General features: G+C 41.5%; 1 protein-coding gene across 1 annotated transcript in view; it reads left to right on the top strand.

Annotated features, from left to right (window-relative positions):
• The window catches only part of shtn1 (shootin 1), a 54,470-nt gene that overhangs the window by 4,621 nt on the left and 29,849 nt on the right, over nucleotides 1–20,000 (top strand). Inside the window, exon 2 of the mRNA XM_062519718.1 lies at nucleotides 12,347–12,441. Within this exon, the coding sequence (XP_062375702.1) occupies nucleotides 12,347–12,441 (95 nt within the window). The remainder of the gene's footprint in view (nucleotides 1–12,346; nucleotides 12,442–20,000) is intronic.

Consider the following 20,000-nt stretch of genomic DNA (forward strand, 5'->3'; position numbering starts at 1 on the left):
CGTTTATTTTATATGAATTTTTAAAAACATTTTTTCTCCCATAGACTTAACATTGGATTATGACCTCACAATGAAGTCGTTAAGCAATTAGAATCTTAAGCCAGGTGTTCAAAGCCACCTGGCAGCAACTCTCTGTCTCAGGCTTTCTGGCTCTCTTAAGAGTACATATCCTGTTCAACTGTTTCCTCTACCCACAACTGTTTCAAAATAAAAGTCCTCACCATTTTTGCATTTTCATGCACTCGTAATTTCCTTGGAATTACATCTCTAGTTACAGTGCATGAAAATGCACTGTACTGTTCTTCCTAGGCATTTTATTATTATTCTTCTTCTAACGCACTTAATGCAGCTTCAACCGTTTAACGTAGAAACTTCATTCAAACTTTGTTGCGTAGGTCTTACTTACGCGATGTGGGCTTTGTATTTTTCAACTTTGTAACTTTTATACTTTTTAAACTATTAGTTAAAAACTATTACAATTTCCCCCATAGACTTAACATTGCTCATTATGACATCACGGCAGCAATTAGAATCTTATGCCAGGTGGCCGGCCACCTGGGCACCAACTGTCAGTTTCTCTGGCTTTAAGCATACAGTCTCTCAGAAGACTACATATCCTGTTAACTGTTTCCTCTATCCACAACTGTTTCAAAATAAAAGTCCTCACTGCAATAATACACTATTAAATCATTTAACCATTGAAACTAGTCAACTATTGAACTGTTCAACCATTCCAACTGTCAGTTATCATCCACTATGCCTCCAGTCAACTACATGAAACCTCCTTGTACCTAGCAACCAACATAGCAACCATTAAAATTAAGCGTTTATGACCGTTTCCATAGCAACCAACATAATTATACTGCAGTAACTTCTTGTTTCCTGATAGTGGCCACCATGGATACCCTAGCAACAAATGTTTCAAAATAAAAGTCCTCACTAGCAAGTTAGCTAGTTAGCATAGTTAGCATTTTTAACATAACTGCTAGAAATCATTAGCTAAGTTAGCTAATCAACCTGGTTAGCATAGTTAGCATTGCTAGCATAGTTAGCATTTTTAGCATAACTGCAAAAAATCATCAACTAAGTTAGCTCATCAACCTGGTTAGCATTGTTAACAAATTTAACATTGTTAGCATAGTTAGCATTTTTAGCATTACTGCTAGAAATCATCAGCTAAGTTAGCTAATCAACCTAGTTAGCATTGTTAGTTAAGTTAGCATAGTTACCATAGTTAGCATTTCTAGCATAGTTAACATTTTTACCATAACTGCAAGAAATCAGTAGTTAAGTTAACCAATCAACCTGGTTATCAATCATTGTTACCATAGTTAACATTTTAACATGAATAGAAATCATTAGATAAGTTAGAACTGGAATGTTTCCGTTTTAAACTGTCTACCTTCACACTATCAACTTTCTTTAAACTATGCAATCACCATCTTTACCCTAGCTACACCTTAGTGGCCATATCTACATTATCTATCTATACATTTTTGCATTTTCATGCACTGGTAATTCCTTGGAATTGCATTTCTAGTTCTTATTCTTCTTCTTCTAACGCAGTTAATGCAACTTCAACCATTTAACGTAGAAACTTCATTCAAACTTTGTTGCGTAGGTCTTACTTACGCGATGTGGGCTTTATATTTTTCAACTTTGTAACTTTTATACTTTTTGAACTATTAATTAAAAACTATTCAAATTTCCCCATAGACTTAACATTGCTCATTATGACATCACGGCAGCAATTAGAATGTTACGCCAGGTGGCCAGTCCAGGTGCAGCAGCTCTCTCTCTCACACTGGCTCTCTTGAGACTACATTTTCTGTTCCCCTGTATCAACTGTATCAACATAAGTCTTCCTAATTCCATCCAACTTTCTATCCATTCATCTTCTTCAAACCATTCACTCATCCACCCATTCTAAACAGTCTGCCTATCAACATCAATTAGACCATCTACATTCAACTTTTAAACAATCTACTCTGTCTCAGGCTTTAAGAACAAACTCTGGCACTCTTAGGACTAGCCAGTTAAATTGATTACACCTGTATCTGTATCCACTACTCTCAGTAGAGAGCTGTGTCTCTCCACTCTACAAGAATATAAGGCACATTCCATCCAACTTTCTATCCATTCATCTTCTTCAGACCATTCACTCATCCACCCATTAAACTGTCTATCAACATACATTAAACTCTCTGTCTATCAACATTAATTAGACTACATTCAACTTTTAAATTATTTACTCTGTCTCAGGCTTCAAGCATATGCACTCAGGCTCTCTTAAGACTAGCCAGTTAAATTGATTACACCTGTATCAACTGTCAGTTTCTCTGGCTATAGGCATACAATCTCTCTGAAGACTACATATCCTGTTAACTGTTTCCTCTGTCCACAACTGTTTCAAAATAAAAGTCCTCACTGCAATAATACACCATTAAATCATTTAACCATTGAAACTACTCAACTATTTAACTGTTCAACCATTCCAACTGTCAGTTATCATCAACTATGACTCCAGTCAACTACATGAAACCTCCATGTACCTAGCAACCAACATAGCAACCATTAAAATTAAGCGTTTATGACCGTTTCCATAGCAACCAACATGATTATACTGCAGTAACTTCTTGTTTCCTGATAGTGGCCACAATGGATACCCTTGCAACAAATGTTTCAAAATAAAAGTCCTCACTAGCAAGTTAGCTTGTTAGCATGGTTAGCATAGTTAGCATTTTTAGCATAACTACAAAAAAATCATCAACTAAGTTAGCTAATCAACCAGGTTAGCATTGTTAGCAAATGTAGCATTGTTAGCATGGTTAGCGTTTTTAGCATTACTGCTAGAAATCATCGGTTAAGTTAGCTAATCAACCTGGTTAGCATTGTAAGTAAAGTTCGTATTGCTAGCATAATTAGCATTTTTAGCGTAACTGCTAGAAATCATTAGCTAAGTTAGCTAATCAACATTTTAACATGAATAGAAATCATTAGTTAAGTTAGAACTGGAATGTTCACATCTTTAAACTGTCTACCTTCACACTATCAACTCTCTGTAAACTATGCAACCACCATGTTTACCCTAGCTACACCTTAGTAACCATATCTACATTATCTATCTATTTTTGCATTTTCATGCACTGGTAATTCCTTGGAATTGCATTTCTAGTTCTTATTATTCTTCTTCTTCTAACGCAGTTAATGCAGCTTCAACCGTTTAACGTAGAAACTTCATTCAAACGCTGTTGCGTAGGTCTTACTTACGCCATGTGGGCTTTATTTTTTTCAACTTTGTAACTTTTATACTTTTTAAACTATTAATTAATTAAAATGACAATTTCCCCATAGACTTAACATTGCTCATTATGACATCATGGCAGCAATTAGAATGTTACACCAGGTGGCCAGTCCAGGTGCAGCAGCTCTCTCTCTCTCTCAGGCTTTACACTGGCTCTCGAGACTACATTTTCTGTTCCCCTGTATCAACTGTATCAACATAAGTCTTCCTAATTCCATCCAACTTTCTATCCATTCATCTTCTTCAAACCATTCACTCATCCACCCATTCTAAACAGTCTGCCTATCAACATCAATTAGACGATCTACATTCAACTTTTAAACAATCTACTCTGTCTCAGGTTTTAAGCACACTCTGGCTCTCTTAAGACTAGCCAGTTAAATTGATTACACCTGTATCTGTATCCACTACTCTCAGTAGAGAGCTGTGTCTCTCCATTCTACAAGAATATACTGTAAGGCACATTCCATCCAACTTTCTATCCATTCATCTTCTTCAGACCATTCACTCATCCACCCATTAAACTGTCTATCAACATCTATTAAACAATCTGCCTATCAACATCCATTAAACTCTCTGTCTATCAACATTAATTAGACTATCTACATTCAACTTTTAAATTATTTACTCTGTCTCAGGCTTTAAGCATATTACACTCTGGCACTCTTAAGACTAGCCAGTTAAATTGATTACACCTGTATCAACTACTCTCAGAGAGCTGTATCAGTGTCTCTCTTAACAAGAATATAAGGTACATTCCATCCAACCTTCTATCCATTCATCTTCTTCAGACCATTCACTCATCCACCCATTAAACTGTCAATCAATATCTATTAAACAATCTGCCTATCAACATCCATTAAACATTCTGTCTATCAACATTAATTAGACTATCTACATACAACTTTTAAAGTATTTACTGTGGGTGCCTCTCAAGCAGCGTTTATATGTCCTCCCTCGCTCCTCGATCCTCAGTGATCTACATAAAGAAAGATAGAAGAAGGGCTAGACTATCCCATTGTTGCCGCTCCATCATTCTTTATGCAGATCAGTGAGGATCGAGGAGCGAGAGAGGACGCGTAAACGCTATATGAGAGGCACCTTGTGTCTCAGGCTTTAAGCATACAATCTCATTAAGACTACAGATCCTGTTTCCTACTTCCTCTGTCCACAACTGTTTCAAAATAAAAGTCCTCACTGCAATAATACACTATTAAATCATTTAACCATTGAAAATACTCAACTATTTAACTGTTCAACCATTCCAACTGTCAGTTATAATCAACTATGCCTCCAGTCAACTACATGAAACCTCCACCTACCTAGCAACCAACATAGCAACCATTAAATTAAGCTTTTATGACAGTTTCCATAGCAACCAACATGATTATACTACAGTAACTTCTTTATTTCTGATAGTGGCCATCATGGATACCCTAGCAACAAATGTTTCAAAATAAAAGTCCTCATTAGCAAGTTAGCATGTTAGCATGGTTAGCATAGTTAGCATTGTTAGCATTTTTAACAGAACTGCTAGAAATCATTAGCTAAGTTAGCTAATCAACCTGGTTAGCATTGTTAGCTAAGTTAGCTAATCAACCTGGTTAGCATTGTTAGCATAGTTAGCATTGTTAGCATAGTTAGCATTTTTAGCATAACTGTTAGAAATCATCAAGTAAATTAGCTAATCAACCTCTTTAGCATGGTTAGCATTGTTAGCATAGTTAGCATTTTTGCATAACTGCTTAAAATCATTAGCCAGGTTAGCTAATCTGGTAATCAGGTTAGCTAATTAAATGTTAAACTGTCTATCTTCGCACCATCAACTTTCAAAAACTATGAAACCACCATGTCTACCCTAGCAACACCTTAGTAACCATATCTACATGATTTATCTGTACATTTTTTGCATTTTCATGCACTTGTAATTTCCTTGGAATTACATTCTCTAGTTCTTCTTCTAACGCACGCAAATCAGCTAGAACCGTTTAACGTAGAAACTTCATTCAAACTGCGTTACGTAGGTCTTACTTAGGACATGCGTGCTATGACTTTTCAACTTTGTAACTTTTATACTTTTTAAACTATTAGTTAAAAACTATTACAATTTCCCCCATAGACTTAACATTGCTCATTATGACATCACGGCAGCAATTAGAATCTTACTCCAGCTGGTCAGCCACCTGGGCACCAACTGTCAGTTTCTCTCAGGCTTTACAATCTCTCTGAAGACTACATATTCTGTTCCCCTGTATCCTCTGCGCACAACAGTATCAAAATAAGTCCTCCTAATTCCATCCAACTTTATATCCATTCATCTTCTTCAAACCATTCACTCATCCACCCATTCTAAACAGTCTGCCTATCAACATCAATTAGACGCTCTACATTCAACTTTTAAACAATCTACTCTGTCTCAGGCTGGCTCTCTTAAGACTAGCCAGTTAAATTGATTACACCTGTATCTGTATCCACTACTCTCAGTAGAGAGCTGTCTCTCCATTCTACAAGAATATAAGGCACATTCCATCCAACATTCTATCCATTCATTTTCTTCAGACCATTCACTCATCCACCCATTAAACTGTCTATCAACATCTATTAAACAATCTGTCTATCAACATCCATTAAACTCTCTGTCTATCAACATTAATTAGACTATCTACATTCAACTTTTAAATTATTTACTCTGTCTCAGGCTTTAAGAGTACACTCTGGCTCTCTTAAGACTAGCCAGTTAAATTGATTACACCTGTATCAACTACTCTCAGATAGCTGTATCAGTGTCTCTCTTAACAAGAATATAAGGCACATTCCATCCAACCTTCTATCCATTCATCTTCTTCAGACCATTCACTCATCCACCCATTAAACTGTCAATCAATATCTATTAAACAATCTGCCTATCAACATCCATTAAACATTCTGTCTATCAACATTAATTAGACTATCTACATACAACTTTTAAAGTATTTACTGTGGGTCCCTCTCAAGCAGCGTTTATATGTCCTCCCTCGCTCCTCGATCCTCAATGATCTACATAAAGAAAGATAGAAGAAGGGCTAGACTATCCCATTGTTGCCGCTCCATCATTCTTTATGTAGATCAGTGAGGAGCGAGAGAGGACGCGTAAACGCTATATGAGAGGCACCTTCTGTCTCAGGCTTTAAGCATACAATCTCATTAAGACTACAGATCCTGTTTCACTACTTCCTCTGTCCACAACTGTTTCAAAATAAAGGTCCTCACTGCAATAATACACTATTAAATCATTTAACCACTGAAACTACTCAACTATTGAACTGTTCAACCATTCCAACTGTCAGTTATCATCCACTATGCCTCCAGTCAACTACATGAAACCTCCATGTACCTAGCAACCAACATAGCCACCATTAAAATTAAGTGTTTATGACCGTTTCCATAGCAACCAACATGATTATACTGCAGTAACTTCTTGTTTCCTGATAGTGGCCACCATGGATACCCTAGCAACAAATGTTTAAAAATAAAAGTCCTCACTAGCAAGTTAGCATGGTTAGCATAGTTAGCATTTTTAGCATAACTGCTAGAAATGATTAGCTAAGTTAGCTAATCAACCTAGTTAGCATTGTTAACATAGTTAGCATTGTTAGCATATTTAGCATAACTGCTAGAAATGATCAGCTAAGTTAGCTAATGAACCTGGTTACCATTGCTAGCATTGTTAGCTTTGTTAGCATTTTTACCATAACTGCTAGAAATCATTAGTTCAGTTAAAACTGGAATGTTTAAGCTTTAAACTGTCTACCTTCACACTATCAGCTTTCTTTAAACTATGCAATCACCATGTTTACCCTAGCTACACCTTAGTAACCATATCTACATCATCTATCTATACATTTTTGCATTTTCATGCACTGGTAATTCCTTGGAATTGCATTTCTAGTTAGAGTTAGTATTTTACAGCCAATGTTGTATGTGTGTTATTATTATCATTAGAGTTAGTATTTTACAGCCAATGTTGTATGTGTGTTATTATTATCATTAGAGTTAGTATTTTACAGCCAATGTTGTATGTGTGTTATTATTATTTGAGTAATTTCCCAAATTTGTTGAACATGTTGGTCCTTCTGTGTGTACTTGCAGGCTAATTGATGTGTGTGTGTGTGTGTGTGTGGAGGGGGGGAGTTGTTGTTTGTGTGTGTGTGTGTGGGGGGGGTTGTTTATGTGTCTGTGTGTGTGTGTGGGGGGGGGGGGCGGTTAGAAGAATGTGTATGATTGGGGGAAGGGAAGTGGAGGTTGGTGGGGGTAGAGGGCTACAATTAAGACTGCCACTTTTGACGTGTCACATCCCTTATCAACACCCCCCGCACACACACACACACACACACACACACACACACACACACACACACACACTCCCCCCCACCAGTGTGGTTTATTTACTATGGCTCCCCATAATTACAATTAACATGTCATTTAGTTCAGGGCAGGCTGCTGTCTCTGTGGCTGTCAGGATGCTGGGGCTGCACCACGCCACACCGCACCACACTGCACACACACACACACACACACACACACACCACCTCACACCGCATCACACCACACCACACCTCACCACGCCACACAACACCGCACACGCACACACACACACACACACACACACACACACACACACCACCTCACACCGCATCACACCACACCACACCTCACCACGCCACACAACACCGCACACACACACACACACACACACACACACACACACACACACACACACACACACACACAGACACACACACACACACAGACACAGCGCACCTCACCACGCTGGCCGCTGGCGCTAAGTGCTTCCTAATGACTAAGCGGCGGCATCAGCGCCCGTCTGGTGGCACGGCGTCTCCATGCCAGCGCTGAGGAGCCGAGCGCTAATTAGCCGAGGCGCGGCGGAGAGAGGAGATGGGTCTGTGTGTGTGTGTGTGTGTGTGTGTGTGTGTGTGCGTGCGCGGCGGAGAGAGGAGATGGGTAGTGCTCGACGCGTCTAATTCCTGTTTTTGCTCCGTGGCCACAATGTCTAATTAGTTAAGTGGCAGCAAGAGTCCTCTCTGTTCCCCGTGCCACGCGCCCAATGATTACACACAAAAATAAATGTCAGTGGCGATTTTCCTCGCCGTTAAGTGCATCTCTCCCAATCTGTTTCTCCCACAATTTGTTTGCCTCGAGTGCCCGTAACTTGTTAAACTCTTAAGACTTGAACTTTATCAGCGGGTTTTTGGATGCATTTAAGGAATCAAAGAATTTAACATGGCTGCCTTTGGCTACTCACTAATCTGGGAGAGGATCCGTTTTTAAACACAGCCAAGATGGCAGGCCACACAAAGAGGCGACACGGAAAAATACACACATAATTACCACGCCCGTCAGGAGCAACCAGCCTCACACACACACACACACACACACACACACACACTCTGCTGAATACAAATCACAAATGGAGTCAAAGCAGTCTGTACTTCAGAATGGACATGAATGACAAAACATTCAATAATTATGGGCTGTCCAGCCACGGCTTAGTGAGTGCAACTGCCAGCGTGAAAGAAGAAGCATACTTTTGACCCAAGGCGGATCGTTCACATATTCTTGGGTTCTTGGTTCTTGAGTTCTTGGGTTCTTGGGTTCTTGGGTTCTTGGGTTCTGATGTGTCTATATGGTGCTTTAGAACTCTTCTTCAGAGGAGGAACTCTCCCTCAGTTCCATATGTGGGGTATGGGCATGATTGAGCAATGCTCCTGTGGTTCTCAGCACATTAATGGGTTCTGAGCATGTTAATGGTTGTGGTTCTCAGCACATTAATGGGTTCTGAGCATGTTAATGGTTGTGGTTCTCAGCGCATTAATGGGTTCTGAGCATGTTAATGGTTGTGGTTCTCAGCGCATTAATGGGTTCTGAGCATGTTAATGGTTGTGGTTCTCAGCACATTAATGGGTTCTGAGCATGTTAATGGTTGTGGTTCTCAGCGCATTAATGGGTTCTGAGCATGTTAATGGTTGTGGTTCTCAGCGCATTAATGGGTTCTGAGCATGTTAATGGTTGTGGTTCTCAGCACATTAATGGGTTCTGAGCATGTTAATGGTTGTGGTTCTCAGCGCATTAATGGGTTCTGAGCATGTTAATGGTTGTGGTTCTCAGCACATTAATGGGTTCTGAGCATGTTAATGGTTGTGGTTCTCAGCACATTAATGGGTTCTGAGCATGTTAATGGTTGTGGTTCTCAGCGCATTAATGGGTTCTGAGCATGTTAATGGTTGTGGTTCTCAGCACATTAATGGGTTCTGAGCATGTTAATGGTTGTGGTTCTCAGCACATTAATGGGTTCTGAGCATGTTAATGGTTGTGGTTCTCAGCACATTAATGGGTTCTGAGCATGTTAATGGTTGTGGTTCTCAGCACATTAATGGGTTCTGAGCATGTTAATGGTTGTGGTTCTCAGCACATTACAGTTTTTTCCAGTTGCTAAAACACAATTTTGAAAACTTGCACACAATTTTGAAAATTCACACACAATTCACAATACCACACCCCAAATTGCGAAATACCTCAATCTACCTAGCAAAATGTAGCACTGCAACCAAAACTGCATATAACGTTACCAAAATCAAACTTTTGCACCACATGGCACACACTTCATTCTTTCACAAGATTTTTGTCTCAGCAAATACACACTGTTGGTCATAATGGAAAACACTCGTATCTTTAGTATGCTTTGCCATAATACTAAAGTGGTATACATTGTAGAAAGTTCTTTACGTGCACATACATATTTGCAGATGCAGATGCATGTTGTTCAAACTTTTTTTTCACCAAGTCAGTGCAACATACAGTATGCACAGCAAGTATAGTATATTTATATTGGACTCTCCCTTCCCCTCTCATTCTCACTCTCCCTCTTCTCTCTCCCTGCAATGTCTTCCATCTTTGTTGTAAAAAAGGTGCTCGTTGTTCAATGGTTTTACTGTATTGTTTTTATCTTTGTAAAGCACATTGGTATGCCCTGCTGGACAAAATGTGCTATATAAATACAGTTGCCTTGCCTTACCTTACCTGTGGTCTTTTCATAGTGCTTACGTCCTGATGGAAGTGGTATAAATTAAGCATTGAGGTGTTTGGCTAGGTGGCACACGTATTGGTCAATTAGCTCATGTGTGTTATCTTGGATGGCATTGTTTTGAAACTGCAAACATGTGACTTTATGTTAGATTTTTGTGTCTTATGCAGAAAACCGTGTTCAGTGCATGCAAAAAGTGCCATTTTGCACTGCAAAATGTGTGTAAAGCTGAAAATGTGTTTAGACATTTGGAGACTTGAGAGGATGTGTTGCTCTCTGTGTGTCAGTTTGAATAATTGTGCTATGAATGTCATTTTAGTGTGTTAGCAATTGGAAAAAACTGTAATGGGTTCTGAGCATGTTAATGGTTGTGGTTCTCAGCACATGAATGGGTTCTGAGCACGTTAAAGGTTGTGGTTCTCAGCGCATTAATGGGTTCTGAGCGCATTGGGTTCTGAGCGCATTAATGGTTGTGGTTCCCAGCGCAATAATGGGTTCCCAGCGCAATAATGGGCTTTGATTAATGGGTTCTGAGCGCATTAATGGTTGGCTGTGATTGGATGATATAGTGAAGTGGCATCTGCAGTGCCCTACTCTTTGGCATGTCATGGAGTTAGAAGAATACGCATCTTACCGTGTATTCAAAACTCTGCTGCTAAGCTGCTCCGCCTCGCCAGGTCGTAGGATGAGTGTGTGTGTGTGTGTGTGTGTGTGTGTGTGTGTGTATTCAAAACTCTACTGCTAAGCTGCTCCGCCTCGCCAGGTCGTAGGATGAGAGTGTGTGTGTGTGTGTGTGTGTGTGTGTGTGTGTGTGTGTGTGTGTGTGTGTGTGTGTGTGTATTCAAAACTCTACTGCTAAGCTGCTCAGCCTCGCCAGGTCGTAGGATGAGAGTGTGTGTGTGTGTGTGTGTATTCAAACTCTACTGCTAAGCTGCTCAGCCTCGCTAGGCCTTGGGATCGCCCCCGACTAAGAAACCTTTTAATTGTACAGTGTCCTTGAGTGAGTTGAGAAGTCCTTATGAATCAAATGTATTATTTTATTACTCTTAAAGCATGTGAGCCTTAATGTTAAATCCTTCATCAAGTACCAAGATAAGGAGGGCAGGGGGAAGTCCTCTACACTCTACAAGCCACAGCACAGCCATCACACACACACACACACACACACACACACACACACACACACACTCTAAAAGGCACAACACAGCCATCACAAAGGAATCATCTTACTGTACGCAGTCATCCTACGACCTGGAGAGAAGGAATACTCTTTTCTGATTGGCTGGGGGGGTGACTATTAATTCTGAATAACATGACACACATGAAGTAGATCTGGTGAAATAGAAGGGGTTCTGAATATAATATATTCATTATAATATGATCATTTGTATGGATCTGGATATGTGATCATTTGTATGGATCTGGATATATGATCATTTGTATGGATCTGGATATGTGATCATTTGTATGGATCTGGATATATGATCATTTGTATGGATCTGGATATGTGATCATTTGTATGGATCTGGATGTGTGATCATTTGTATGGATCTGGATATGTGATCATTTGTATGGATCTGGATGTGTATGCCTGTGTACTCTTGGTTTTGCAATGGAACACATCTCTGAGGAAGGCCGAGGTTTGTATGGAAATTGGCAACTCAAATGTTGGTTCAGGTTTGACCACTTTTCTCTTTTTGATCATATGTAGATTGTCTGAGCTAACCTTGGTTTGTCTTACAATACTGCTGGAATGATCATTTTTGATAAAAAAAAATGTTTTATCAATATATGTACATATTTTCATAAAGAAAGTGTCAACTTTGGAAGGCCCATACAATGTCCTTATAAACCTGTACTGCCGTAGGATGTTTATCTGTGTGTGTGTGTGTGTGTGTGTGTGTGTGTGTGTGTGTGTGTGTGTGTGTGTGTGTGTGTGTGTGTGTGTGTGTGTGCAGTGTCTCATGGGGTGATTAAGGAGGTGAGGAACATTCAGGAGAACCTGGAGATTGAGAAGACCTGCAGGGAGAGTGTAGAAGCGCTCGCCACCAAGGTAACGAGAACATGAACACAACTCTCTCTCTCCTCTCCTCTCCCCTCCTCTCCTCTCTCTCCTCCTCTCCTCTCTCTCTATCCTCTTCTCTCCTCTCCCCTCCTCTCCTCTCTCTCCTCTCCCTCTCCTCTCACTCTATCCTCTTCTCTCCTCTCCTCTCTCTCCTCCTCTCCTCTCCTCTCCTCTCACTCTATCCCCTCCTCTCTCCTCTCCTCTCCTCTCCTCTCCTCTCCTCTCACTCTATCCCCTCTCTCCTCTCCTCTCCTCTCCTCTCCTCTCCTCTCACTCTATCCCCTCTCTCCTCTCCTCTCCTCTCCTCTCCTCTCCTCTCTCCTCTCCTCTCCTCTCCTCTCCTCTCCTCTCCTCTCCTCTCCTCTCCTCTCTCTCCTCCTCTCCTCTCCTCTCCTCTCACTCTGTCCCCTCCTCTCACTCTATCCTCTCCCTCCACTCTCCTCTCTCTCCTCCTCTCACTCTATCCTCTCCTCTCACTCTATCCTCTCCCTCCACTCTCCTCTCCCCTCTCCTCCTCTCCCTTCCTCTTCCTCTCTCGTCCTTTCCCCTCCTCTCTCCTCTTTTTCCTCTCTCTCTCCCTTCTTCCCTCTCTCTCCCTTCTTCTCTCTCCTCTTCTGTATATAAAAACACACATCCAGAATTGAAATTTGAAGGAAAACGTCTCCTTTCCTGACTGTGTTGTACTGCCCATGACCACCATGTGGGCTGTGTGTATGTGTGTGTGTGTGTGTGTGTGTGTGTGTGTGTGTGTGTGTGTGTGTGTGTGTGTGTGTGTGTGTGTGTGTGTGTGTGTGTGTGTGTGAGTGTGTGTGAGTGTGTGTGTGTGTGTGTGTGTGTGTGTGTGTGTGTGTGTGTGTGTGTGTGTGTGTGTGTCTGTGTCTGTGTCTGTGTCTGTGTCTGTGTCTGTGTCTGTGCCTGCTCCCTCACACGGGTGCAGTAAACACTCCATTGAACACCTCCTCAGCGAGCACACAAATGTCTTCTAGTCACACAAGGCAGGCTGACCTCAGGTCAGATACAGAATGTGTTCAGTAAAGTTTCCTCACATTTATGAAAGCTGGTATTCATATCTAGATGAATACACACACACAGCACACGTGGTGGCCAACACACACACACACACACACACACACACACACACCACACACACACACACACACACACACAGACACACACCACACACACACACACACACACACACACACACACACACACACAGCACACGTGGTGGCCCATGGAAGGAGAAGAAGTGGATCTCACTGGATGGCTCTTTTAATGACTCACACACACACACACACACACAGACACACAGACACACACACACACACACACACACACACACACACACACACACACACACACACACACACACACACACACTCACACTCTCACACACACGCACAAACACACACTCTCTCTTACACACACACACACACACACAAACACACACACACACACACATGTGCACAAACACATGCGTGTGCACACACACACACACACACACACACACACACACACACACACACACACACTCACAAACACATACTGTACACACACACACACACACACACACATGCACACGCACACATTAGAACATATTCTCTCTCTCTCTCTCTCTCTCTCACACACACACACACACACACACACACACACACACTCACAAACACATACACACACACACACATACACACACACATACACACACACACACACACACACACACACACACACGTGAACACACACACACACCCACACACACACATTAGCACACTAACTCTGTACTCATAAGGACTCATCTTCCCTGTCTTCTCCTCTTTCTCTTTAGTTTTCCATCTCTCAGTTCCTGCTCTATCTGTGGCTCACACACACACACACACACACACACACACACACACACACATACACACACACACACACACACACACACACACACACACACACACACACACACTCAGTTCCTGCTCTATCTGTGGCTCAACACACACACACACACACACACACACACACACACACACACACACACACACACACACACACACACACACACACACACACACACACACACACACACGCACACACACACACACACACACACACACACACACTCAGTTCCTGCTCTATCTGTGGCTCACACACACACACACACACACACACACACACACACACACACACACACACACACACACACACACACACACACACACACACACACACACACACTCAGTTCCTGCTCTATCTGTGGCTCTCTGTGAACATCTTTCCATGGAAACACAATATCATAACTACATTCCATCTAAATTCATCAGCATAGTGCGTTTAAAGTCTATGTCTAAAAACTGGCTGAAGTTTACATTTTAAAATTCATGTCTAAAAGTAGACTGGGTGATCCCATCCTGCCTTGCACTGTCATTTCATTCACGCTGCTAAGGCAGTCTGGAAACTACGGCCCTAATTACGGCCCTAATTGGTCCCCTAGAGATAGGGGACCAATCACAGAACAGGGGAGAAAGCAAGACCATGATGAGCTATGCACAGACGCATTTGATAGACATCCGTGGCGCTCAATGAAAGGATCTGGGCATTTTTTCAAATACGAGAAAATGAACGTCTGGTTGCCAGACCACGTCTCATTTGAGAAGTGGTAGGCGCTAGCCAGGCTAGTCTAAAAGCTGACTTAAGTTCAAAGTTAGTCTAAAAGCTGGCTAAAGCTCACATTTTAAAGTTTGTGTTTAATTAAAGCATGGCTGAAGTTTAAAGTTTATATCTAAAAGCATGGCTGAAGTTTACTTTTTAAAGTTTATGTCTAAATTCTGGATGTAGTTTGTTTTAAAGTTCATGTCCCCCTGGTATTAATCGCCTTGGCCACACAGCTGAGCTAGTCACACCCTGTGACGTAACAACAAAAAACACGTTGCTCGCTTGACGGCGGACATTCGTTTTTTCATCATCAGAAAGTTAAGAATTCTGAAAGGTTTCGGCACTAATATCTGTTTAAATTAAATTTGAGATGGAAAAGTTGTATTTTATTTTCATAATCTTTGTTCAGTGACATACAACCAGTTAGTTTGTTAGTGGACAAAAAATTTGTGATTTTGCATATTTATAAGTTAGGATGTAAAAGGATAGTGTAATCATGGTTAACAACATGAGATTTAACGCGAGAGACCCGGGTTCTAATACCGCCGGAAATTACGCTGAGATAAGTAGAATTGTTATTGTGCATGTGTATCAACATTGCTGCAGAGAAGGCGTACAATTCAGTCCTCAAATGGAAGTTCTTATTGCAATAATTAGCGAGTGCACCAGGGTACAAATAGCATTGGACCCTTTTAGCTGAGATAAGTAGAATTGTTATTGCGCATGAGTATCAACATCTCTGCAGTTCTCAAAGGGAAGTTCTTATTGCAACAATTAGCGAGTTACTGTACACACCAGGGTTCTAATAGCACATGTTACTATATACACCAGGGTTCTAATAGCACATGTTACTATATACACCAGGGTTCTAATAGCACATGTTACTATATACACCAGGGTTCTAATAGCACATGTTACCGTACACACCAGGGTACTAATAGCACATGTTACCATATACACCAGGGTTCTAATAGCACGTGTTACTATACACACCAGGGTACAACTAGCACATGTTACTATATACACCAGGGTTCTAATAGCACATCTTACTATATACACCAGGGTTCTAATATCACATGTTTCTATATACACCAGGGTTCTAATAGCACATGTTTCTATATACACCAGGGTACTTATAGCACATGTTACTATATACACCAGGGTACAAATAGCACATGTTACTATATACACCAGGGTTCTAATAGCACATGTTACTATATACACCAGGGTTCTAATATCACATGTTTCTATATACACCAGGGTTCTAATAGCACATGTTTCTATATACACCAGGGTACTTATAGCACATGTTACTATATACACCAGGGTACAAATAGCACATGTTACTATATACACCAGGGTTCTAATAGCACATGTTACTATATACACCAGGGTTCTAATAGCACATGTTACTACTGTATATACACCAGGGTTCTAATAGCACATGTTACTATATACACCAGGGTACTGATAGCACATGTTACTATATACACCAGGGTTCTAATAGTACATGTTACCATATACACCAGGGTAGCCTACTGATAGCACATGTTACTATATACACCAGGGTTCTAATATCACATGTTTCTATATACACCAGGGTTCTAATAGCACATGTTTCTATATACACCAGGGTACTGATAGCACATGTTACTATTTACAACAGGGTTCTAATAGCACATGTTACTGTACACACCAGGGTTCTAATAGCACATGTTACTATATACACCAGGGTTCTAATAGCACATGTTACTATATACACCAAGGTGCTAATAGTAAACACTGTTAATTGTACCAGGGATGCAAATAGGATACACTACTCAGAATGTCTATTTGGAGTGTCTATTTGCACCCCTGGTTTTAATAGCCTTGGCCATACTGAGCTGTCAATTACTGTCTCTCTCCCTCTCTCTCTCTCTCTCTCACATTCTCTCACTCTCTCTCTCACACACACACATGCACACACACAAGGACTTAACTTTTGCTGCTGTATATGTGTGGGCTAGCGTCAAGGCCATCTAATGAAAGAAGATGTTTTTAAAGTGCTGATTGGATACCATTGCTAGAGGCCATGACTTTTCAGATAGCTTTATTAACGCACACGCGTGCACACACACACACACACACACACACACACACACACACACACACATACACACACACACACACACACACACATACACATTCCTAGAGGCCATGACTTTTTCAGATAGCTTTATTAACTCCACGACTGCAGCATTTCAGGAACAGAAATCTCTTAAATATTTCCCCTCCAGTTTGGAATTTCAGTTAAGCAGCCCAACTCCACTAGACATGTAGGTACTGAAACAGTGACATTAGCGTGTGTGTGTGTGTGTGTGTGTGTGTGTGTTTACTGTATTTGGTTTAGGGTTGCAATGGGGCGGAACATTTCCGGTAAATATCCGGAAATGTTCTAGTGTGGCTATCACCAGACTAAGCTCAATCTTTCAGAATTGAACATTAGTCTGGGGAGTCTGTGCTTTATTTCTACTGCACAAGAGGCGTGACCAATGGGCACAGTTCAAATGACTCAAATAGTCTTTCAACCAATCAGACCAACGATCCGTGCCCCTGTTGGATAAGATAGTTTGTGATTGGTTCCAGCAAACATGGGCAGGAAGCAGGAGAGATGAATGTGCAGGTTTCCAGCCTGAGCTGCTGGGCCAAATCCAATCACCGGCAGATTGGGCTGGATCTACCCAGTCTCTGTGTGTGTGTGTGTGTGTGTGTGATTGGGCCGGGTTTAGCAAGTCTCTCTCTCTCTCTGTGTGTGTGTGTGTGTGTGTGTGTGTGTGTGTGATCGGGCTGGGTTTACCCAGTCTCTCTCTCTCTCCCTCTCTCTGTGTGTGTGTGTGTGTGTGTGTGTGTGTGTGTGTGTGTGTGTGTGTGTGTGATCGGGCTGGGTTTAGCCAATCTCTCTCTCTCTCCCTCTCTCTGTGTGTGTGTGTATGTGTGTGTGTGTGATCGGGCTGGGTTTACCCAGTCTCTCTCTCTCTCTCTCCCTCTCTCTCTCTCTGTGTGTGTGTGTGTGTGTGTGTGTGTATGTGATCGGGCTGGGTTTACCCAGTCTCTCTCTCACTATCTGTGTGTGTGTGTGTGTGTGTGTGTGTGTGTGTGTGTGTGTGTGTGATCGGGCTGGGTTTACCCAGTCTAGGCGGACTATACATGATCCCTTATCTATAGAGTGCCCAGCTAAATCAGACCAGCCTTATGACAGTATGGTTAGAGACCATCCATTAGAGCTTATAGATAGAGTCTTTATGCAAAATGATAATATCTCCTGCACTCCTCCAAGATTTCACACTTGAATTAGTGCAGTTATTTCTGGTGAGGGTGAAGTAGAGAGGAACAGTTATGTGACCTGTGTTGTGTTGAGCCGTTCCCTTTTGTAAGGCTGAAGGAGAGAGGAGCAGTTATGTATCGTGTGTTGTGTTGAGCCATTCTCTTTTGTAAGGCTGAAGGAGAGAGGAACAGTTATGTCTCGTGTGTTGTGTTGAGCCATTCTCTTTTGTAAGGCTGAAGGAGAGAGGAGCAGTTATGTATCCTGTGTTGTGTTGAGCCATTCTCTTTTGTAAGGCTGAAGGAGAGAGGAGCAGTTATGTATCCTGTGTTGTGTTGAGCCAGGCCCAGCACAGTTCAGCCCTAAACACGCAAAATGCTGTGTGACAGTTTCCTGCTGTAAAACACACAAGGCTTTAACCCTTATAAGGGTTTATGAGTGCCTTGGCAACCATACAAGCCCAAGAGTGTGACCAGGGTGTATATAATGGCCTGTACAACCTATGCGATTTTGCCACGATTGTGTCATGGCTGACACATTTCCATTGTCCTGTCCGAATATTTAAAGTCGGGAATGACGCTCGAAGGAGGAAGTGTCTCGTTATGTGCTATATTCAATTACCTATTGTCTGCGACGTTCCACGAGGTTACGACCAAAAGTCTAGCAAGGGGAATCTCTTACGATTCCCGTATTGACACTGACACTGTGACGACACGCAAGGAGAAGCCTACAATAGAGGATCTTGTAACGTGGCAGTCTTACGACCAAGACGCGGCAAGATTTTGTGTTCTGTGATCGCCTTGTCTGACACGGTCAATCATAAAAGATAATCGTGAAAGACAAAGAAATTGTGAAGTCTGTACAGGCCATAGCACAAACCCTTAGATTTTGTCCAGGGTGTTATCTAAGTCTTTGTTTGTTTGTTTTCATTTTAATGGAACGTGGCAGTCTTTTGCTTCATTTTATTTTAAAGGAACATGGCAGTCTTTTGCTTTAATTTATTTTAAAGGAACGTGGCAGTCTTGGTGGCAGTCTCTGGTTTTGGAAAAACACACATCACCCCTTAGGACTCCGGAGTGGACTCGGAGTGATAGCCAGAGCCGTCCTGTGGCCTTTACGTCTCTCCCTGCATCCCCGTGTGTGTGTGTGTGTGTGTGTGTGTGTGTGTGTGTGTGTGTGTGTGTGTGTGTGTGTGTGTGTGTGTGTGTGTGTGTGTGTATGTGTGTGTGTTAACCAGAGCCATCCTGTGGCGGTGAACCTACCCCAGCCCCTTCACACCAAATTCAACAGAATTAGCCCAGCACGTATCCTTCCTGGGGCCTCATTTGAATAATTACACATAAAAATGTTAAAACATGTTTTACCTCCGTTCAAGACGTGAAGTTATGTATTGAAATTATAGTATTGGTTCAAGGCCAATTTGCATGTAAATTGCTCCAAAATATTTTGGTGGGTGTGATGGCTTTTTTCTGTGAGGAGAAAGATGATGTCTTGGCGCTCACTGATTTCCGCTCCGCCTGACGTTTGTGATTTTGTCTGCCAAAAAAAAAAAAAGGTGTAATGGAGGGAGATGATTTTTCCCCCTCTCTCATACCGCCCGAGGTTTTGA

The sequence above is a fragment of the Sardina pilchardus genome, chromosome 18 (genome assembly GCF_963854185.1).
Source record: "Sardina pilchardus chromosome 18, fSarPil1.1, whole genome shotgun sequence".
In the NCBI taxonomy this organism is placed as follows: Eukaryota; Metazoa; Chordata; class Actinopteri; order Clupeiformes; family Clupeidae; genus Sardina; species Sardina pilchardus.